Source organism: Rattus norvegicus, chromosome 20 (assembly GCF_021556685.1).
Source record: "Rattus norvegicus strain SHRSP/BbbUtx chromosome 20, alternate assembly SHRSP_T2T, whole genome shotgun sequence".
NCBI lineage: Eukaryota > Metazoa > Chordata > Mammalia > Rodentia > Muridae > Rattus > Rattus norvegicus.
Genome location: NC_141553.1, coordinates 40,163,441 through 40,186,664, shown reverse-complemented (window position 1 = coordinate 40,186,664; position 23,224 = coordinate 40,163,441). Strand labels below are relative to the sequence as shown.

General features: G+C 49.4%; 1 protein-coding gene across 1 annotated transcript; it reads left to right on the top strand.

Moving 5' to 3' along the window:
• The first annotated feature begins 401 nt into the window (after positions 1 to 401).
• Positions 402 to 871, top strand: LOC147998685 (double homeobox protein 4C-like). The gene is made up of 2 exons (XM_087598774.1): positions 402 to 619; positions 700 to 871. The coding sequence occupies exons 1-2, from the start codon at positions 402 to 404 to the stop codon at positions 869 to 871; spliced, it is 390 nt and encodes a 129-aa protein (XP_087454900.1).
• The last annotated feature ends 22,353 nt before the right edge of the window (positions 872 to 23,224 follow it).

Genomic DNA, 23,224 nt, shown 5'->3' with positions numbered 1-23,224 from the left:
CCCTCCTTGGATGATCTGTCTGCTGGATGGTTGATTCCTAGGACATTTTTTGTGCTTCCTTGTTCTGTGTCCAGAATGGCATGCAAGGGACTGCGAGACTTTGGGAGAGACTTTGCTGAGTCTGATAGGTTTCTTGAGGTCTTGTTCCGGGTCTCCTGTTCTCAGGTGGGAGGCGTGGCAGGTGTAAGGGGTCGTGGCATGACCTTGATTCAAGGGTCTGGAGTACGACTGTAGCCCACGGCTCCTTTTGAGTGGGCAGAGCTTCGGGTGCTGAGGCAAAGGTATTTACGGGCAGGGGTCCCAGCTCTAAGGGTGGCATTTGCAGAAGCTTGCGCTTGATCTGGATCGGTCCTGACTATATTCTCCAGCTTTAGGTCTCCTGGCATCGAATCCTTAGGAGCATGGAAGCTGGAAGCAATGTGGATAACAGCTGTATGCTGGGGGAATCCCGGCGCAGGAAGACGGTTTGGCAGGCCTGGCAAAAGAAGGCCCTGCTATCAGCTTTAGGCAAGAACCAATACCCGAGCTCTGGGACAGGCAGGAACTGGCCAGGCAAATACAGCTCCCTTCGTCCCGCATCCGAGTGTGGTTTCAGAACCGAAGGAGTCGCACTGGAGAGGTGAGGCACGGCCCAAAGCGGTCCAGCAGAGGCTCCATTCCGCTAGCCTCCCAACAGCTCGAGGAATGGTTTGGCTCCAGGTCACAAGGTAGCAGCATGCCCTCGGACAGCAGAAGGCCTCGCACTCGACTCACCTTGCAACAGCGCAGTATCCTAGTGCAAGCCTTTGAGAGGAATCCGTTGCCAGGCTTTCCTACCAGGGAGCAGCTGGGCCAGAGGACAGGTTTGTCTGAGTACACGATCCACATATGATTTCAGAACAGAAGAGCGCGGCAAGCCCGCGCTCCAGATCAAGATGTGCCTGCTTCACAAGTGCAGGATGTGGCAACTGGAGGTCTCAGTGGCAGGGATGAAGCAGCACAGGACAACCTGTTATCGATGGCTATCTCAGGAGGTGTGGGCATGGAGAACTCGAGCTCCAGCGACCAGCCCTACTTCCACAAAGAGTCCCAGCAACCCCAAATGGCACTGCCCGAAGGACGAGGCCAATCACAGACAGCGACTCAAGCATACGAGGCAGGACCTCTGGAACTCCTCCTTGATGAACTGCTGGAAGAAGACCAAGTGGAGGGTGGCAGGCCATTCCCTGTGGATCTTGATGGAAATTCTGGTGGCAAGGAGCACGAGTTTGTCCAGGAAACCATCTTGCAACTGGCTGCCACGGACTGTGTTTCCAAGGAATCCTCGAGTTATAGTGACCCAACCAATTTCTCCAGAGAGCCTCAGCTACCACAATGGGCACAGCCTGAAGGACAAGGCCAAGAACAGGCTCTCACTCAGGGATGCAACACGGGCGTCCTGGAATTCTTCCTGGATCAACTGCTGATGGAAGTTCGAGTGGAGACGCACTCCCCAGGCTCTGTATATCTGGAAGGTGAAGGGCAGCAAATGGATGCAACACCTGAGCTGCCTCTCTCTCAAGAAGAATATGAGGCTCTGCTGGATATTCTCTGAGTCCCAGCCTGGAAGCTCCTATCCAGAAGACACCTGCAATCCACACTTGAGAATGTTGACAGCCCAAAAAGTTAATGCATCAAAACCCCTATGACAGTGGCTGATTTCGATGCAAAGCATCTTGCTTACTAGAAGGAGGAAATGCACGGGGGTTTTCCATGTGGAGTGCCTACCTGAGGGCCCTGAGACGAGGAAATGGACTCTCAGAATGGGTTTCTGCTGAAGGGGCAGAGGGCAGATCACCAGGGACTCCTAAAACAACAAGGAGGCCTAATGAAAAGCCCAACTGATAGAACACAACATTGGACTGGCTCCATCAGATTCCAGGAAATCTCATGGGTCACCCGGTAGGCTACACATCTCAGGACACTAAACCAGGAAGGAGTTATGAACACTTCTTCCTTGGGACTAAGAACTGTTGCTCTTCTTACCAATGCCTTATGCTTAGCTGTGAGATGACTAACAATCCACCCATTCTATATGTACTCCTGGCACATTTGTTTAGTTTACTTTTGTTTTGTTTTGTCTTGCTCTGTTCTACTTACCATTGTATTCAATAAAGATTTGCATTGTTGGTTTGTTTGCTTGCTTGCTTGTTTGCTTGTGTGTTTGTATGGGTGGTTGAAAGGCTGTTTGGTTTAGGCATGAGCTTTCCAATTGAAAGGGTGGTAAGACATTGGAAGGCAGTGAGGCGGGATGAGCGGTCTGAAAGGGAAATAACAAGGAAAGCTGATCAGTGTTCAATGCAGACATGGCAGTGTTTGCTAAAGCAAACAAGCGGGGAAAATGTCAACTTAAAGAAGAATGTGTGTAAGGCCACAAAACTGTAAATAAACATCATCCTGGAAATGGAGTGCAACCAAAGTATCGTGAACAATTCATTCCAGGATTGACACTGATTCAATCAGACAAGCCGAATACCTTCCTCCTCCCACAGTGAGGTGTTTCCCACAATCTCCCGTATCCGTCTTTTAACCTTGAGATTCCCAAGCCTAGCACGGCCCTGCATTCCCGAATGTGAGGTCCCTCTGCACCCACCTGAAGACTGCAATTGCCTAGAGGTAGGCAGTTGGCCTTGGGTGCATGCAGCCACATTTCCTCAAGGAGCATAGGGCTTATACAATTCTTTCAACACAGGTTTTCGGTCTTTTGTTCCACATTCACAGGTCAGACTTGCTGGCCGGGTTTTTGTGTATGCTTGTGTGTGTGTATGTGTTAGTGTGTGTGTTTGTTTGTGTGTGTGTATGTGTGTGTTATTTGTATTCGTGTTATATGTGTGTGTTTGCATGTTCGTGTGTGAGTGCCTGTGTGTGTGTGCTTGTGTTGTGTATGTTATTTGTATTTGTGTTATTTGTGTATATGTGTGTATGTTTGTGTGTGTCTGTGTGTGTGCTTTGTTGTGTGTGTGGTATTTCTATTTGTGTTATTTGTATGGGTATGTGTGTGTGTTTGCGTGTGTGTGTGTGTGTGTGTGTCTGTGTGTCTGTGTGTGTTTGTGCCTGTTTTTGCATGGACCATGTTAATTGTGAGAATTCCTGAAAATCTGGCTCAACTCTTCTGACAGGAAATGCATGAATGTGCGTTCCCGAATCTCTACATGAACTATTGTGGTTTTTGGGCTATTTGCCTATGTAAAAGACTTTCTTTCTGCATGTGCTATATTCTTCCCTCGGTTTAATAGAGTTCTGTTGCTCCCAACTACCAGCTAGCCCTACAAGCATGAAAGAAGTGCCATGACTTGCATGACTCCTGGAAGTGATGTCCTTGGGTCTCAGGACAAGTGGTTGGGATCCTCAGTTAGGGGGTCTTCTCTTTCCAACCTGTGTGGATCCAGATGGGATGAGATCAGCACGGATTCCACTTGGCTAGTGATACCACCTAAGGCACACTCCACTCTGCCTTCCTCTTCTGAAGCCTGCTAACCACCTCCACCATTTCCTGGATACTCTGCCCAAAGTCAGGAAGGACCTATGGTGCTCCCTCCTTGGACGATCTGTCTGCTGGATGGTTGATTCCTAGGACATTTTTTGTGCTTCCTTGTTCTGTGTCCAGAATGGCATGCAAGGGACTGCGAGACTTTGGGAGAGACTTTGCTGAGTCTGATAGGTTTCTTGAGGTCTTGTTCCGGGTCTCCTGTTCTCAGGTGGGAGCCGTGGCTGGTGCAAAGCATAGTGGCATGACCTTGATTCAAGGGTCTGGAGTACGACTGAAGCCCACGGCTCCTTTCGAGTGGGCGGAGCTCCAGGAGCAGAGGCAAAGGTATTTAAGGGCAGGGGTCCCAGCCCTACGGCTGGCATTTGCTGAAGCTTGTGCTTGCTCTGGAGCGGTCCTGACTACATTCTCCAGCTTTAGGTCTCCTGGCATCGAATCCTTAGGAGCATGGAAGCTGGAAGCAATGTGGATAACAGCTGTATGCTGCGGGAATCCCGGCGCAGGAAGACGGTTTGGCAGGCCTGGCAAAAGAACGCCCTGTTATCAGCTTTCAGCAAGAACCAATACCCGAGCTCTGCGACAGGCAGGAACTGGCCAGGCAAATACAGCTCCCTTCCTCCCGCATTCGAGTGTGGTTTCAGAACCGAAGGAGTCGCACTGGAGAGGTGAGGCACGGCCCAAAGCGGTCCAGCAGAGGCTCCATTCCGCTAGCCTCCCAACAGCTCGAGGAAGGGTTTGGCTCCAGGTCACAAGGTAGCAGCATGCCCTCGGACAGCAGAAGGCCTCGCACTCGACTCACCTTGCAACAGCGCAGTATCCTAGTGCAAGCCTTTGAGAGGAATCCGTTGCAAGGCTTTGCTACCAGGGAGCAGCTGGGCCAGAGAACAGGTTTGTCTGAGGACACGATCCACATATGATTTCAGAACAGAAGAGCGCGGCAAGCCCGCGCTCCAGATCAAGATGCGCCTGCTTCACAAGTGCAGGATGTGGCAACTGGAGGTCTCAGTGGCAGGGATGAAGCAGCACAGGACAACCTGTTATCGATGGCTATCTCAGGAGGTGTGGGCATGGAGAACTCGAATTCCAGCGACCAGCCCCACTTCCACAAAAGGTCCCAGCAACCCCAAATGGCACTGCCCGAAGAACGAGGCCAATCACAGACAGCGACTCAAGCATACGAGGCAGGACCTCTGGAACTCCTCCTTGATTAACTGCTGGAAGAAGACCAAGTGGAGGGTGGCAGGCCATTCCCTGTGGATCTGGATGGAAATTCTTGTGGCAAGGAGCACGAGTTTGTGCATGAAACCATCTTGCAACTGGCTGCCACGGACTGTGTTTCCAAGGAATCCTCGAGTTATAGCGACCCAACCAATTTCTCCAGAGAGCCTCAGATACCACAATGGGCACAGCCTGAAGGACAAGGACAAGAACAGGCTCTCACTCAGGGATGCAACACGGGCCCCCAGGAACTCTTCCTGGATCAACTGCTGATGGAAGTTCGAGTGGAGGCACACTCCCCAGGCTCGGTATATCTGGAAGGTGCAGGGCAGCAAATGGATGCAACACCTGAGCTGACTCTCTCTCTAGAAGAATATGAGGCTCTGCTGGATATTCTCTGAGTCCCAGCCTGGAAGTTCCTATAGAAGACACCTGCAATACACACTTGAGAATGTAGACACCCAAAAAGTTAATGCATCAAAACCCCTATTACAGTGGCTGATTTCGATGCAAAGCATCTTGCTTACTAGAAGGAGGAAATGCACGTGGGTTTTCCATGTGGAGTGCCTTAGTGAGGGCCCTGAGACGAGGAAATGGGCTCTCAGAATGGGATTCTGCTGAAGGGGCAGAGGGCAAGATCACCAGGGACTCCTAAAACAACAAGAAGGCCTAATGAAAAGCCCAACTGACAGAACACAACATTGGACTGGCTCCATCAGATTCCAGGAAATCTCATGGGTCACCAGGTATAGGCTACACATCTCAGGACACTAAACCAGGAAGGAGTTATGAACACTTCTTCCTTGGGACTAAGAACTGTAGCTCTTCTTACCAATGCCTTATGCTTAGCTGTGAGATGACTAACAATCCACCCATTCTATATGTACTCCTGGCACATTTGTTTAGTTTACTTTTGTTTTGTTTTGTCTTGCACTGTTCTACTTACCATTGTATTCAATAAAGATTTGCATTGTTGGTTTGTTTGCTTGCTTGCTTGTTTGGTGGGTGTTTGTATGGGTGGTTGAAAGGCTGTTTGGTTTAGGCATGAGCTTTCCAATTGAAAGGGTGGTAAGACTTTGGAAGGCAGTGAGGCGGGATAAGAGGTCTGAAAGGGAAATAACAAGGAAAGCTGATCAGTGTTCAATGCAGACATGGCAGTGTCTGCTAAAGCAAACAAGCGGGGAAAATGTCAACTTAAAGAAGAATGTGTGTAAGGCCAAAAAACTGTAAATAAACATCATCCTGGAAATGGAGTGCAACCAAAGTATCGTGAACAATTCATTCCAGGATTGACACTGATTCAATCAGACAAGCCGAATTCCTTCCTCCTCCCACAGTGAGGTGTTTCCCAAAATCTCCCGTATCCGTCTTTTAACCTTGAGTTTCCCAAGCCTAGCACGGCCCTGCATTCCCTAATGTGAGGTCCCTCTGAACTCACCTGATGACTGCAATTGCCTAGAGGTAGGCAGTTGGCCTTGGGTGAATGCAGCCACATTTCCTCAAGGAGCATAGGGCTTATACAATTCTTTCAACACAGGTTTTCGGTCTTTTGTTCCACATTCACAGGTCAGACTTGCTGGCCGGGTTTTTGTGTATGCTTGTGTGTGTGTATGTGTTAGTGTGTGTGTATGTGTTAGTGTGTGTGTTTGTGTGTGTGTGTGTATGTGTGTGTGTTATTTGTATTCGTGTTATATGTGTGTGTGTTTGCATGTTCGTGTGTGAGTGCCTGTGTGTGTGTGCTTGTGTTGTGTGTGTTATTTGTATTTGTGTTATTTGTGTGTGTATGTGTGTATGTTTGTGTGTGTCTGTGTGTGTGCTTTGTAGTGTGTGTGGTATTTCTATTTGTGTTATTTGTATGGGAATGTGTGTGTGTTTGCGTGTGTGTGTGTGTGTGTGTGTGTGTCTGTGTGTGTTTGTGCCTGTTTTTGCATGGACCATGTTAATTGTGAGAATTCCTGAAAATCTGGCTGAACTGTTCTGACAGGAAATGCATGAATGTGCATTCAAAAATCTCTACATGAACTATTGTGGTTTTTGGGCTATTTGCCTGTGTAAAAGACTTTCTTTCTGCATGTGCTATATTCTTCCCTCGGTTTAATAGAGTTCTGTTGCTCCCAACTACCAGCTAGCCCTACAAGCATGAAAGAAGTGCCATGACTTGCATGACTCCTGGAAGTGATGTCCTTGGGTCTCAGGATAAGTGGTTGGGATCCTCAGTTGGGGGGTCTTCTCTTTCCACCCTGTGTGGATCCAGATGGGATGAGATCAGCACGGATTCCACTTGGCTAGTGATACCACCTAAGGCACACTCCACTCTGCCTTCCTCTTCTGAAGCCTGCTTACCACCTCCAGGATTTCCTGGATACTCTGCCCAAAGCCAGGAAGGATCTATGGTGCTCCCTCCTTGGACGATCTGTCTGCTGGATGGTTGATTCCTAGGACATTTTTTGTGCTTCCTTGTTCTGTGTCCAGAATGGCATGCAAGGGACTGCGAGACTTTGGGAGAGACTTTGCTGAGTCTGATAGGTTTCTTGAGATCTTGTTCCGGGTCTCCTGTTCTCAGGTGGGAGCCGTGGCTGGTGCAAAGCATAGTGGCATGACCTTGATTCAAGGGTCTGGAGTACGACTGAAGCCCACGGCTCCTTTCGAGTGGGCGGAGCTCCAGGAGCAGAGGCAAAGGTATTTAAGGGCAGGGGTCCCAGCCCTACGGCTGGCATTTGCTGAAGCTTGTGCTTGCTCTGGAGCGGTCCTGACTACATTCTCCAGCTTTAGGTCTCCTGGCATCGAATCCTTAGGAGCATGGAAGCTGGAAGCAATGTGGATAACAGCTGTATGCTGCGGGAATCCCGGCGCAGGAAGACGGTTTGGCAGGCCTGGCAAAAGAAGGCCCTGTTATCAGCTTTCAGCAAGAACCAATACCCGAGCTCTGCGACAGGCAGGAACTGGCCAGGCAAATACAGCTCCCTTCCTCCCGCATTCGAGTGTGGTTTCAGAACCGAAGGAGTCGCACTGGAGAGGTGAGGCACGGCCCAAAGCGGTCCAGCAGAGGCTCCATTCCGCTAGCCTCCCAACAGCTCGAGGAAGGGTTTGGCTCCAGGTCACAAGGTAGCAGCATGCCCTCGGACAGCAGAAGGCCTCGCACTCGACTCACCTTGCAACAGCGCAGTATCCTAGTGCAAGCCTTTGAGAGGAATCCGTTGCAAGGCTTTGCTACCAGGGAGCAGCTGGGCCAGAGAACAGGTTTGTCTGAGGACACGATCCACATATGATTTCAGAACAGAAGAGCGCGGCAAGCCCGCGCTCCAGATCAAGATGCGCCTGCTTCACAAGTGCAGGATGTGGCAACTGGAGGTCTCAGTGGCAGGGATGAAGCAGCACAGGACAACCTGTTATCGATGGCTATCTCAGGAGGTGTGGGCATGGAGAACTCGAATTCCAGCGACCAGCCCCACTTCCACAAAAGGTCCCAGCAACCCCAAATGGCACTGCCCGAAGAACGAGGCCAATCACAGACAGCGACTCAAGCATACGAGGCAGGACCTCTGGAACTCCTCCTTGATTAACTGCTGGAAGAAGACCAAGTGGAGGGTGGCAGGCCATTCCCTGTGGATCTGGATGGAAATTCTTGTGGCAAGGAGCACGAGTTTGTGCATGAAACCATCTTGCAACTGGCTGCCACGGACTGTGTTTCCAAGGAATCCTCGAGTTATAGCGACCCAACCAATTTCTCCAGAGAGCCTCAGATACCACAATGGGCACAGCCTGAAGGACAAGGACAAGAACAGGCTCTCACTCAGGGATGCAACACGGGCCCCCAGGAACTCTTCCTGGATCAACTGCTGATGGAAGTTCGAGTGGAGGCACACTCCCCAGGCTCGGTATATCTGGAAGGTGCAGGGCAGCAAATGGATGCAACACCTGAGCTGACTCTCTCTCTAGAAGAATATGAGGCTCTGCTGGATATTCTCTGAGTCCCAGCCTGGAAGTTCCTATAGAAGACACCTGCAATACACACTTGAGAATGTAGACACCCAAAAAGTTAATGCATCAAAACCCCTATTACAGTGGCTGATTTCGATGCAAAGCATCTTGCTTACTAGAAGGAGGAAATGCACGTGGGTTTTCCATGTGGAGTGCCTTAGTGAGGGCCCTGAGACGAGGAAATGGGCTCTCAGAATGGGATTCTGCTGAAGGGGCAGAGGGCAAGATCACCAGGGACTCCTAAAACAACAAGAAGGCCTAATGAAAAGCCCAACTGACAGAACACAACATTGGACTGGCTCCATCAGATTCCAGGAAATCTCATGGGTCACCAGGTATAGGCTACACATCTCAGGACACTAAACCAGGAAGGAGTTATGAACACTTCTTCCTTGGGACTAAGAACTGTAGCTCTTCTTACCAATGCCTTATGCTTAGCTGTGAGATGACTAACAATCCACCCATTCTATATGTACTCCTGGCACATTTGTTTAGTTTACTTTTGTTTTGTTTTGTCTTGCACTGTTCTACTTACCATTGTATTCAATAAAGATTTGCATTGTTGGTTTGTTTGCTTGCTTGCTTGTTTGGTGGGTGTTTGTATGGGTGGTTGAAAGGCTGTTTGGTTTAGGCATGAGCTTTCCAATTGAAAGGGTGGTAAGACTTTGGAAGGCAGTGAGGCGGGATAAGAGGTCTGAAAGGGAAATAACAAGGAAAGCTGATCAGTGTTCAATGCAGACATGGCAGTGTCTGCTAAAGCAAACAAGCGGGGAAAATGTCAACTTAAAGAAGAATGTGTGTAAGGCCAAAAAACTGTAAATAAACATCATCCTGGAAATGGAGTGCAACCAAAGTATCGTGAACAATTCATTCCAGGATTGACACTGATTCAATCAGACAAGCCGAATTCCTTCCTCCTCCCACAGTGAGGTGTTTCCCAAAATCTCCCGTATCCGTCTTTTAACCTTGAGTTTCCCAAGCCTAGCACGGCCCTGCATTCCCTAATGTGAGGTCCCTCTGAACTCACCTGATGACTGCAATTGCCTAGAGGTAGGCAGTTGGCCTTGGGTGAATGCAGCCACATTTCCTCAAGGAGCATAGGGCTTATACAATTCTTTCAACACAGGTTTTCGGTCTTTTGTTCCACATTCACAGGTCAGACTTGCTGGCCGGGTTTTTGTGTATGCTTGTGTGTGTGTATGTGTTAGTGTGTGTGTATGTGTTAGTGTGTGTGTTTGTGTGTGTGTGTGTATGTGTGTGTGTTATTTGTATTCGTGTTATATGTGTGTGTGTTTGCATGTTCGTGTGTGAGTGCCTGTGTGTGTGTGCTTGTGTTGTGTGTGTTATTTGTATTTGTGTTATTTGTGTGTGTATGTGTGTATGTTTGTGTGTGTCTGTGTGTGTGCTTTGTAGTGTGTGTGGTATTTCTATTTGTGTTATTTGTATGGGAATGTGTGTGTGTTTGCGTGTGTGTGTGTGTGTGTGTGTGTGTCTGTGTGTGTTTGTGCCTGTTTTTGCATGGACCATGTTAATTGTGAGAATTCCTGAAAATCTGGCTGAACTGTTCTGACAGGAAATGCATGAATGTGCATTCAAAAATCTCTACATGAACTATTGTGGTTTTTGGGCTATTTGCCTGTGTAAAAGACTTTCTTTCTGCATGTGCTATATTCTTCCCTCGGTTTAATAGAGTTCTGTTGCTCCCAACTACCAGCTAGCCCTACAAGCATGAAAGAAGTGCCATGACTTGCATGACTCCTGGAAGTGATGTCCTTGGGTCTCAGGATAAGTGGTTGGGATCCTCAGTTGGGGGGTCTTCTCTTTCCACCCTGTGTGGATCCAGATGGGATGAGATCAGCACGGATTACACTTGGCTAGTGATACCACCTAAGGCACACTCCACTCTGCCTTCCTCTTCTGAAGCCTGCTTACCACCTCCAGGATTTCCTGGATACTCTGCCCAAAGCCAGGAAGGATCTATGGTGCTCCCTCCTTGGACGATCTGTCTGCTGGATGGTTGATTCCTAGGACATTTTTTGTGCTTCCTTGTTCTGTGTCCAGAATGGCATGCAAGGGACTGCGAGACTTTGGGAGAGACTTTGCTGAGTCTGATTTGTTTCTTGAGGTCTTGTTCCGGGTCTCCTGTTCTCAGGTGGGAGCCGTGGCAGGTGTAAAGCGTTGTGGCATGACCTTGATTCAAGGGTCTGGAGTACGACTGAAGCCCACGGCTCCTTTCGAGAGGGCTGAGCTCCGGGAGCAGAGGCAAAGGTATTTAAGGGCAGGGGTCCCAGCCCTACGGCTGGCATTTGTTGAAGCTTGTGCTTGCTCTGGAGCGGTGCTGACTACATTCTCCAGCGTGAGGACTCCTGGCATCGAATACTTAGGAGCATGGAAGCTGGAAGCATTGTGGAGAGCAGCTGTGTGCTGCGGGAATCCCGGCGCAGAAAGACGGTTTGGCAGGCCTGGCAAAAGAAGGCCCTGTTATTAGCTTTCAGCAAGAACCAATACCCGAGCTTCTGGGACAGGCAGGAACTGGCCAGGCAAATACAGCTCCCTGCGTCCCGCATCCGAGTGTGGTTTCAGAACCGAAGAAGTCGCACTGGAGAGGTGAGGCACGGCCCAAAGCGGTCCAGCAGAGGCTCCATTCCGCTAGCCTCCCAACAGCTCGAGGAAGGGTTTGGCTCCAGGTCACAAGGTAGCAGCATGCCCTCGGATAGCAGGAGGCCTCACACTCGACTCACCTTGCAACAGTGCAGGATCCTAGTGCAAGCCTTTGAGAGGAACCCGTTGCCAGGCTGTGCTACCAGGGAGCAGCTGGGCCAGAGGAAAGGTTTGTCTGAGGACACGATCCACATATGGTTTCAGAACAGAAGAGCACGGCAAGCCCGCGCTCCATATCAAGATGTTCCTGTTTCACAAGTGCAGGATGTGGCAACTGGAGGTCTCAGTGGCAGGGATGAGGCAGCACAGGACAACCTGTTACCGATGGCTGCTGCAGGAGGTGTTGGCATGGAGAACTCGAGCTCCAGCGACCAGCCACACTTCCACAAAGAGTCCCAGCAACCCCAAGTGGTACTGCCCGAAGGACGAGGCCAATCACAGACAGCGACTCAAGCATACGAGGCAGGATCTTTGGAACTCCTCCTTGATGAACTGCTGGAAGAAGACCAAGTGGAGGGTGACAGGCCATTCCCTGTGGATCTGGATGGAAATTCTGGTAGCAAGGAGTACGAGGGTATCCAGGAAACCATCTTGCAACTGGCTGCCATGGACTGTGTTTCCAAGGAATCCTCGAGTTATAGCGACCCAACCAATTTCTCCAGAGTGTCTCAGCTACCACAATGGGCACAGCCTGAAGGACAAGGCCAAGAACAGGCTCTCACTCAGGGATGCAACACGGGCCCCCTGGAACTCTTCCTGGCTCAACTGATGATGGAAGTTCGAGTGGAGACGCACTCCCCAAGCCCTGTACTACTGGAAGGTGCAGGGCAGCAAATGGATGCAAACCTGAGCTGCCTCTCTCTCAAGAAGTATATGAGGCTCTGCTGCATATTCTCTGAGTCCCAGCCTGGTAGCTCCTATCCAGAAGACACCCGCAATCCACACTTGAGAATGTAGACAGCCCAAAAAGTATATGCATCAAAACCGCTATTACAGTGGCTGATTTCGATGCAAAGCATCTTGCTTAGTAGAAGGAGGAAATGCATGTGGGTTTTCCATGTGGAGTGCCTACCTGAGGGCCCTGAGATGAGGAAATGGGCTCTCAGAATGGGATTCTGCTGAAGGGGCAGAGGGCAAGATCACCAGGGACTCCTAAAACAACAAGGAGGCCTAATGAAAAGCCCAACTGACAGAACACAACATTGGACTGGCTCCATCCGATTCCAGGAAATCTCACGGGTCACCAGGTATAGGCTACACATCTCAGAACACTAAACCAGGAAGGAGTTATGAAGACTTCTTTCTTGGGACTAAGAACTGCTGCTCTTCCTACCAATGCCTTATGCTTAGCTGTGAGATGACTAACATACCACCGATTCTATATGTACTCCTAGCACATTTCTTTAGTTTACTTTTGTTTAGTTATGTCTTGCTCTGTTCTACTTCCCATTGTATTCAATAAATATTTGCATTGTTTGTTTGTTTCTTTGCGTGCTTGCTTGTTTGCTTGTGTGTTTGTATGGGTGGTTGAATAGGCTGTTTGGTTTAGGAATGTGCTTTCCAATTCAAAGGGTGGTAAGACTATGGAAGGCGGTGAGTTGGGATGAGAGGTCTGAAAGGGAAATAACAAGGAAAGCTGATCAGTGTTCAATGCAGACATGGCAGTGTTTGCCATAGCAAACAAGGGGGGAAAATGTCAACTTAAAGAAGAATGTGTGTAAGGCCACAAAACTGTAAATAAACATCATCCTTGAAATGGAGTGCAACCAAAGTATCGTGAACAATTCATTCCAGGATTGACACTGACTCAATCAGACAAGCCGAATACCTTCCTCCTCCCACAGTGAGGTGTTTCCCACACTCTCCTGTATCCGTCTTTTAACCTTGAGTTTCCCAAGCCTAGCATGGCCCTGCATTCCATAATGTGAGGTCCCTCTGAACCCACATGAAGACTGCAATTGCCTAGAGGTAGGCAGTTGGACTTGGGTGCATGCTGGAACATTGCCTCAAAGAGCATAGGGCTTATACAGTTCTTTCAGCACAAGTTTTGGGTTTTTTGTTCCACATTCACATATCAGACTTGCTGGCCGGGTTTTTGTGTATGCTTGTGTGTGTGTATGTGTGTGTGTGTGTGTGTGTGCGTGTGTGTGTGTATGTGTGTGTGTTATTTGTATTCGTGTTATATGTGTGTGTGTGTTTGCATATGCGTGTGAGTGTCTGTGTGTGTGTGCTTGTGTTGTGTGTGTTATTTGTATTTGTGTTATTTGTGTGTGTATGTGTGTGTGTTTGTGTGTGCATGTGTGTGTGCTTTGTGGTGTGTGTGCTATTTCTATTTGTGTTATTTGTATGTGTATGTGTGTGTATTTGCGTGTGTGTGTGTGTGTGTGTGTGTCTGTGTGTGTGTTTGTGTTTGTGCCTGTGTTTGCATGGAACATGTTAATTGTGAGAATTCCTGAAAATCTGGCCCAACTGTTCTGACTCAAATGCATGAATGGGCATTCCCGAATCTCTACATGAACTAGTGTGGTTTTTGGCTATTTGCCTGTGTAAAAGACTTTCATTCTGCATGTGCTATTCTCTTATCTCGGTTTAATAGAGTTCTGTTGCTCCCAACTACCACCTAGCCCTACAAGAAGGAAAGAAGTGCCATGACTTGCATGACCCCTGGAAGTGATGTGCTTGGGTCTCAGGACAAGTGGTTGTTATCCTCAGTTGGGGGGTCTTCTCTTTCTAACCTGTGTGGATCCAGATGGGATGAGATCAGCACGGATTCCACTTGGCTAGTGATACCACCTAGGCACACTCCACTCTGCCTTACTCTTCTGAAGCCTGCTTACCACCTCCACGATTTCCTGGATACTCTGCCCAAATCCAGGAAGGTCCTTTGTTGCTCCCTCCTTGGACTATCTGTCTGCTGGATGGTTGATTCCTAGGACATTTTTTGTGCTTCCTTGCTCTGTGTCCAGAATGGCATGTAAGGGACTGCGAGACTTTGGGAGAGACTTTGCTGAGTCTGATAGGTTTCTTGAGGTCTTGTTCCGGGTCTCCTGTTCTCAGGTGGGAGGCGTGGCAGGTGTAAAGCGTCGTGGCATGACCTTGATTCAAGGGTCTGGAGTACGACTGTAGCCCACGGCTCCTTTCGAGTGTGCGGAGCTCTGTGAGCAGAGGCAAATGTATTTAAGGGCAGGGGTCCAAGTCCTACGGCTGGCATTTGCTGAAGCTTGTGCTTGCTCTAGAGCGGTCCTGACAACATTCTCCAGCTTGAGGACTCCGGGCATCGAATCTTTAGGAGCATGGAACCTGGAAGCAATGTGGAGAGCAGCTGTGTGCTGCGGGAATCCCGACGCAGAAAGACGGTTTGGTAGGCCTTGGAAAAGAAGGCCGTGCTATCAGCTTTCAGCAAGAAACAATACCCGAGCTTCTGGGACAGGCAGGAACTGGCCAGGCAAATACAGCTCCCTGCGTCCCGCATCCGAGTGCGGTTTCAGAACCTAAGAAGTCGCACTGGAGAGGTGAGGCACGGCCCAAAGCGGTCCAGCAGAGGCTCCATTCCGCTAGTCTCCCAACAGCTCAAGGAAGGGTTTGGCTCCAGGTCACAAGGTAGCAGCATGCCCTCGGACAGCAGAAGGCCTTGCACTCGACGCACCTTGCAACAGCGCAGGATCCTAGTGCAAGCCTTTGAGAGGAACCCGTTGCCATGCTTTGCAACCAGGGAGCAGCTGGGCCAGAGGACAGGTTTGTCTGAGCACACGATCCACATATGGTTTCAGAAAAGAAGAACGCGGCAAGCCCGCGCTCCACATCAAGATGTGCCTGCTTCACAGTGCAGGATGTGGCAACTGGAGGTCTCAGTGGCAGGGATGAGGCATCACAGACAACCTGTTACCGATGGCTGCTGCAGGAGGTGTGGGCATGGAGAACTCGAGCTCCAGCGACCCGCCACACCCACAAATAGTCCCAGCAACCCCAAGTGGCACATCACATACAGCGACTCAAGCATACGAGGCAGGACCTCGGAACTCCTCCTTGATGAACTGCTAGAATAAGACCAAGTGGAGGGTGACAGGCCACTCCCTGTGGATCTTGATGGAAATTCTGGTAGCAAGGAGCACGAGGGTGTCCAGGAAACCATCTTGCAACTGGCTGTCACAGACTGTGTTTCCAAGGAATCCTCGACTTATAGCGACCCAACCAATTTCTTCAGAGAGTCTCAGCTACCACAATGGGCACAGCCTGAAGGACAAGGCCAAGAACAGGCTCTCACTCAGGGATGCAACACGGGCCCCCTGGAACTCTTCCTGGATCAACTGCTGATGGAAGTTCGAGTGGAGACGCTCTCCCCAGGCCTTGTACATCTGGAAGGTGGAGGGCAGCAAATGGATGCAACACCTGAGCTGCCTCTCTCTCAAGAAGAATATGAGGCTCTGCTGGATATTCTCTGAGTCCCAGCCTGGAAGCTCCTATCCAGAAGACACCCGCAATCCACACTTGAGAATGTAGACAGCCCAAAAAGTATATGCATCAAAACCCTATTACAGTGGCTGATTTCGATGCAAAGCATCTTTCTTATTAGAAGGAGGAAATGCACGTGGGTTTTCCATGTGGAGTGCCTACCTGAGGGCCCTGTGTCGAGGAAATGGGCTCTCAGAATGGGATTCTGCTGAAGGGGCAGAGGGCAAGATCACCAGGGAATCCAAAAACAACAAAGAGACCTAATGAAAAGCCCAACTGACAGAACACACCATTGGACTGGCTCCATCAGACTCCAGGAAATCTCATGGGTCACCAGGTATAGGATAAACACACCTCAGGACACTAAACCAGGAAGGAGTTATGAAGACTTCTTCCTTGGGACTAAGAACTGCTGCTCTTTTACCAATGCTTTATGCTTAGCTGTGAGATGACTAACAAACCACCCTTTCTATATGTATCATAGCACATTTGTTTTGTTTACTTTTGTTTTGTTTTGTCTTGCTCTGTTCTACCTCCCATTGTATTCAATAAAGATTTGCATTTTTTGGTTTGCTTGCTTGCTTGTTTGCTTGTGTGTTTGTATGGGTGATTGAATAGGCTGTTTATTTTAGGCATGTGCTTTCCAATTCAAAGGGTGGTAAGACTTTGGAAGACAGTGAGGTGGGATGAAGGACTGAAAGGGAAATAACAAGGAAAGCTGATCAGTGTTCAATGCAGACATGGCAGAGTTTGCTAAAGCAAACAAGCGGGGAAAATGTCAACTTAAGGAAGAATGTGTGTAAGGCCACAAAAGTGTAAATAATCATCATCCTGGAAATGGAGTGGAACCCAAGTATCGTGAACAATTCTTTCCAGGATTGCCAATGATTCAATCAGACAAGCCGAATACCTTCCTCCTCCCACAGTGAGGTGTTTCACACACTCTCTTGTATCTGTCTTTTAACCTTGAGTTTCCCAAGCCTAGCACAGCCCTGCATTCCCTAATATGATGTCCCTCTGAACCCACCTGAAGACTGCAATTGCCTAGAGGTAGGCAGTAGGCCTCGGGTGCATGCAGGCACATTTCCTCAAGGAGCATAGGGCTTATACAGTTCTTTCAGCACAAGTTTTCTGTCTTTTGTTCCACATTCACACTTCAGAATTGCTGGCCAGGTTTTTGTGTATGCTTGTGTGTGTGTGTATCTGTGTGTGTGTGTGTGTGTGTGTGTTATTTGTATTTTTGTTATATGTGTGGTGTGTGTTTTCATGTGCGTGTGTGAGTGTCTGTGTGTGTGCTTGTGTTGTGTGTGTGTTATTTGTATTTGTGTTATTTGTGTGTGTGTACGTGTGTGTGTTTGTGTGTGCCTGTGTGTGTTTGTGTGTGCGTGTGTGTGTGCTTTGTTGTGTGTGTGGTATTTCTCTTTGTGTTATTTGTATGTGTATGTGTGTGTATTTGCCTGTGTGTGTGTGCATGTGTGTGTGTGTGTGTGTGTGTTTGCGCCTGTGTTTGCATGTAACATGTTAATGGTGAGAATTCCTGAAAATCTGGCCCAACTGTTCTGACTTAAATGCATGAATGGGCATTCCCGAATCTCTACATGAACTATTATGGTTTTTGGCTATTTGCCTGTGTAAAAGACTTTCATTCTGCATGTGCTATTCTCTTATCTCGGTTTAATAGAGTTCTGTTGCTCCCAAATACCACCTAGCCCTACAAGAAGGAAAGAAGTGCCATGACTTGCATGACCCCTGGAAGTGATGTCCTTGGGTCTCAGGACAAGTGGTTGTTATCCTCAGTTGGGGGGTCTTCTCTTTCCAACCTGTGTGGATCCAGATGGGATGAGATCAGCACGAATTCCACTTGGCTAGTGATATCACCTAAGGCACACTCCACTCTGCCTTCCTCTTCTGAAGCCTGCTTACCACCTCCACGATTTCCTGAATACTCGGCCCAAATCCAGGAAGGAACTATGGTGCTCCCACCTTGGACTATCTGTCTGCTGGATTCTTCATTCCTAGGACATTTTTTGTGCTTCCTTGTTCTGTGTCCAGAATGGCATGCAAGGGACTGCGAGACTCTGGGAGAGATTTTGCTGAGTCTGATAGGTTTCTTGAGGTCTTGTTCCGGGTCTCCTGTTCTCAGGTGGGAGGCGTGGCAGGTATAAAGTGTGGTGGCATGACCTTGATTCAAGGATCTGGAGGACGACTGTAGCCCACGGCTCCTTTCGAGTGGGTGGAGCTCCGGGAGCAATGGCAAAGGTATTTAAGGGCAGGGGTCACATCGCTACGGCTGGCATTTGCTGAAGCTTGTGCTTGCTCTTTAGAGGTCCTGACTATATTCTCCAGCTTGAGGACGCCTGGCATCGAATCCTTAGGAGCATGGAAGCTGGAAGCAATGTGTAGAGCAGCTGTGTGCTGCGGGAATCCCGGCACAGGAAGACGGTTTGGCAGGCCTAGCAAAAGAAGGCCCTGCTATCAGCTTTCAGCAAGAACCAATACCCGAGCTTCTGGGACAGGCAGGAAATGGCCAGGCAAATAAAGCGCCCTGCGTCCCGCATCCGAGTGTGGTTTCAGAGCCGAAGAAGTCGCACTGGAGAGGTGAGGCACGGCCCAAAGTGGTCCTGCAGAGGCTCCATTCTGCTCGCCTCCCAACAGCTCGAGGAAGGGTTTGGTTCCAGGTCACAAGGTAGCAGCATGCCCTCGGACAGCAGAAAGCCTCGCACTAGACTCACCTTGCAAAAGCACAGGATCCTACTGCAAGGCTTTGTGAGGAACCCGTTGTCAGGCTTTGCTACCAGGGAGCAGCTGGGCCAGAGGACAGGTTTGTCTGAGGACACGATCCACATATGGTGTCAGAACAGAAGAGCTCGGCAAGCCCGCGATCCAGATCAAGATGTGCCTGCTTCACAAGTGCAGGATGTGGCAACTGGAGACCTCACTGGCGGGCATGAGGCAGCACAGGACAACCTGTTACCGATGGCTGCTGCAGGAGGTGTGGGCATGGAGAACTCGAGCTCCAGCGACCAGCCCCACTTCCACAAAGAGTCCCAGCAACCCCAAGTGGAACATCACAGACAGCGACTCAAGCATACGAGGCAGGACCTCTAAAAATCCTCCTTGATGAACTGCTGGAAGAAGACCAAGTGGAGGGTGACTGGCCATTCCCTGTGGATCTGGATGGAAATTCTGGTGGCAAGGAGCACAATGATGACCAGGAAACCATCTTGCAACTGGCTGTCACGGACTGTGTTTCCAAGGAATCCTCGAGTTATAGCGACCCAACCAATTTCTCCAGAGAGTCTCAGCTACCACAATGGGTACAGCCTGAAGGACAAGGCCAAGAACAGGCTCTCACTCAGGGATGCAACACGGGCCCCCTGGAACTCTTCCTGGATCAACTGCTGATGGAAGTTCATGTGGAGACGCACTCACCAGGCCCTGTACATCTTTAAGGTGCAGGGCAGTAAATGGATGCAACACCTGAGCTGCCTCTCTCTCAAGAAGAATATGAGGCTCTGCTGGATATTCTCTGAGTCCCAGCCTGGTAGCTCCTATCCAGAAGACACCCGCAATCCACACTTGAGAATGTAGACAGCCCCAAAAGTATATGCATCAAAACCCCTATTACAGTGGCTGATTTCGATGCAAAGCATCTTGCTTACTAGAAGGAGGAAATGCACGTGGGTTTTCCATATGGAGTGCCTACCTGAGGGCCCTGAGACGAGGAAATGGGCTCTCAGAATGGGATTCTGCTTGAAGGGCAGAGGGCAAGATCACCAGGGACTCCTAAAACAACAAGGAGGCCTAATGAAAAGCCCAACTGACAGAACACACAATTGGACTGGCTCCATCAGACTCCAGGAAATCTCATGGGTGACCAGGTATAGGCTACACATCTCAGTACACTAAACCAGGAAAGAGTTATGAAGACTTCTTCCTTGGGACTAAGATCTGCTGCTCTTCTTACCAATGCCTTATGCTTAGATGTGAGATGACTAACAAACCACCCATTCTATATGTACTCCTAGCACATTTGTTTAGTTTACTTTTGTTTTGTTTTGACTTGTTCTGTTCTACCTCCCATTGTATTCAATAAAGATTTGCATTGTTTGTTTTTTTGTTTGCTTGCTTTTTTGCTTGTGTGTTTGTATTGGTGGTTGAATAGGCTGTTTGGTTTAGGAATGAGCTTTCCAATTCAAAGGGTGGTAAGACTTTGGAAGGCAGTGAGGCGGGATGAGAGGTCTGAAAGGGAAATAACAAGGAAAGCTGATCAGTGTTCAATGCAGACATGGCAGTGTTTGCCATAGCAAACAAGCGGGGGAAATGTCAACTTAAAGAAGAATGTGTGTAAGGCCACAAAACTGTAAATAAACATCATCCTGAAAATGGAGTGCAACCAAAGTATCGTGAACAATTCATTCCAGGATTGACACTGACTCAATCAGACAAGCCGAGTACCTTCCTCCTCCCACAGTGAGGTGTTTCCCACACTCTCCCATATCCGTCTTTTAACCTTGAGTTTCCCAAGCCTAGCATGGCCCTTCATTCCCTAATGTGAGGTCCCTCTGAACCCACCTGAAGACTGCAATTGCCTAGAGGTAGGCAGTTGGCCTTGGGTGCATGCAGGAACATTGCCTCAAGGAGCATAGGGCTTTTACAGTTCTTTCAGCACAAGTTTTGGGGCTTTTGTTCCACACTCACATATCAGACTTGCTGGCCGGGTTTTTGTGTATGCTTGTGTGTGTGTATGTGTGTGTGTGTGTGTGTGTGTGTGTGTATGTGTGTGTGTTTTTTGTATTCGTGTTATATGTGTGTGTGTGTTTGCATATGCGTGTGAGTGTCTGTGTTTGTGTGTGCTTGTGTTGTGTGTGTTATTTGTGTTTGTGTTATTTGTGTGTGTATGTGTGTGTTTGTGTGTGCGTGTGTGTGTGCTTTTTTGTGTGTGTGCTATTTCTATTTGTGTTATTTGTATGTGTCTGTGTGTGTGTGTGTGTTTGTGCCTGTGTTTGCATGGAACATGTTAATTGTGTGAATTCCTGAAAATCTGGCCCAACTGTTCTGACTTAAATGCATGAATGGGCATTCCCGAATCTCTACATGAACTATTGTGGTTTTTGGCTATTTGCCTGTGTAAAAGACTTTCATTCTGCACGTGCTATTCTCTTATCTCGGTTTAATAGAGTTCTGTTGCTCCCAACTACCACCTAGCCCTACAAGAAGGAAAGAAGTGCCATGACTTGCATGACCCCTGGAAGTGATGTCCTTGGGTCTCAGGACAAGTGGTTGTTATCCTCAGTTGGGGGTCTTCTCTTTCCAACCTGTGCGGATCCAGATGGGATGAGATCAGCACGGATTCCACTTGGCTAGTGATACCACCTAGGCACACTCCACTCTGCCTTACTCTTCTGAAACCTGCTTAACACCTCCACGATTTCCTGGATACTCTGCCCATAGCCAGGAAGGACCTTTGTTGCTCCCTCCTTGGACTATCTGTCTGTTGGATGGTTGATTCCTAGGACATTTTTTGTGCTTCCTTGTTCTGTGTCCAGAATGGCACGTAAGGGACTGCGAGACTTTGGGAGAGACTTTGCTGAGTCTGAGAGGTTTCTTGAGGTCTTGTTCCGTGTCTCCTGTTCTCAGGTGGGAGGCGTGGCAGGTGTAATGCGTCGTGGCATGACCTTGATTCAAGGGTTTGGAGTACGACTGTAGCCCACGGCTCCTTTCGAGTGGGCGGAGCTCCGGGAGCAGAGGCAAAGGTATTTAAGGGCAGGGGTCCAAATCCTACGGCTGGCATTTGCTGAAGCTTGCACTTGCTCTGGATCGGTCCTACTACATTCTCCAGCTTGAGGACTCCTGGCATCGAATCCTTAGGAGCATGGAAGCTGGAAGCAATGTGGAGAGCAGCTGTGTGCTGCGGGAATCCCGGCGCAGAAAGACGGTTTGGCAGGCTTGGAAAAGAAGGCCCTGCTATCAGCTTTCAGCAAGAACCAATACCCGAGCTTCTGGGACAGGCAGGAACAGGCCAGGCAAATACAGCTTCCTGCGTCCCGCATCCGAGTGTGGTTTCAGAACCGAAGAAGTCGCACTGGAGAGGTGAGGCACGGCCCAAAGCGGTCCAGCAGAGGATCCATTCCTCTAGCCTCCCAACAGCTCAAGGAAGGGTTTGGCTCCAGGTCACAAGGTAGCAGCATGCGCTCGGACAGCAGAAGGCCTTTCACTCGACTCACCTTGCAAAAGCGCAGGATCCTAGTGCAAGCCTTTGAGAGGAACCCGTTGCCAGGCTTTGCTACCAGGGAGCAGCTGGGCCAGAGGACAGGTGTGTCTGAGCACACGATCCACATATGGTTTCAGAAAAGTAGGGCAGGGCAAGCCCGCGCTCCAGATCAAGATGTGCCTGTTTCACAAGTGCAGGATGTGGCAACTGGAGGTCTCAGTGGCAGGGATGAGGCAGCACAGACAACCTGTTACCGATGGCTGCTGCAGGAGGTGTGGGCATGGAGAACTCGAGCTCCAGCGACCAGCCCCACTTCCACGAAGAGTCCCAGCATCCCCAAGTGGCACTGCCCGAAGGACGAGGCCAATCACAGACAGCCACTCAAGCATACTAGCCAGGAACTCTGGAACTCCTCCTTGATGAACTGCTGGAAGAAGACCAAGTGGAGGGTGACAGGCCATTCCCTGTGGATCTGGATGGAAATCCTGGTGGCAAGGAGCACGGGGTTGTCCAGGAAACCATCTTACAACTGGCTGCCACGGACTGTGTTTCCAAGGAATCCTCGAGTTATAGCGACCCAACCAATTTCTCCAAGAGCCTCAGCTAACACAATGGGCACAGCCCGAAGGACAAGGCCAAGAACGGGCTCTCACTCAGGGATGCAACAGGGGCCCCCTGGAACTCTTCCTGGATCAACTGCTGATGGAAGTTCGAGTGGAGACACTCTCCACAGGCCCTGTACATCTGGAAGGTACAGTTCATCAAATGGATGCAACACCTGAGCTGCCTCTCTCTCAAGAAGAATAGGAGGCTCTGCTGGATATTCTCTGAGTCCCAGCCTGGAAGCTCCTATCCAGAAGACACCCGCAATCAACACTTGAGAATGTAGACAGCTCAAAAAGTATATGCATCAAAACCCCTATTACAGTGGGTGTTTTCGATGGAAGGCATCTTGCTTACTAGAAGGAGGAAATGCACGTGGGTTTTCCATGTGCAGTGCCTACCTGAGGGCCCTGAGATGAGGAAATGGGCTCTCAGAATGGGATTCTGCTGAAGGGGCAGAGGGCAAGATCACCAGGGACTCCTAAAACAACAAGGAGGCCTAATGAAAAGCCCAACTGACAGAACACAACATTGGACTGGCTTCATCCGATTCCAGGAAATCTCACGGGTCACCAGGTATAGGCTACACA

Bases quoted from the DNA above. Each gene is read 5' to 3' on its own strand.
- LOC147998685 (XM_087598774.1), top strand. From the start codon at position 402: ATGGAAGCTGGAAGCAATGTGGATAACAGCTGTATGCTGGGGGAATCC. The intron at 620-699 runs GTGAGGCACGGC...GTTTGGCTCCAG, and splicing joins GAAGGAGTCGCACTGGAGAG to GTCACAAGGTAGCAGCATGC.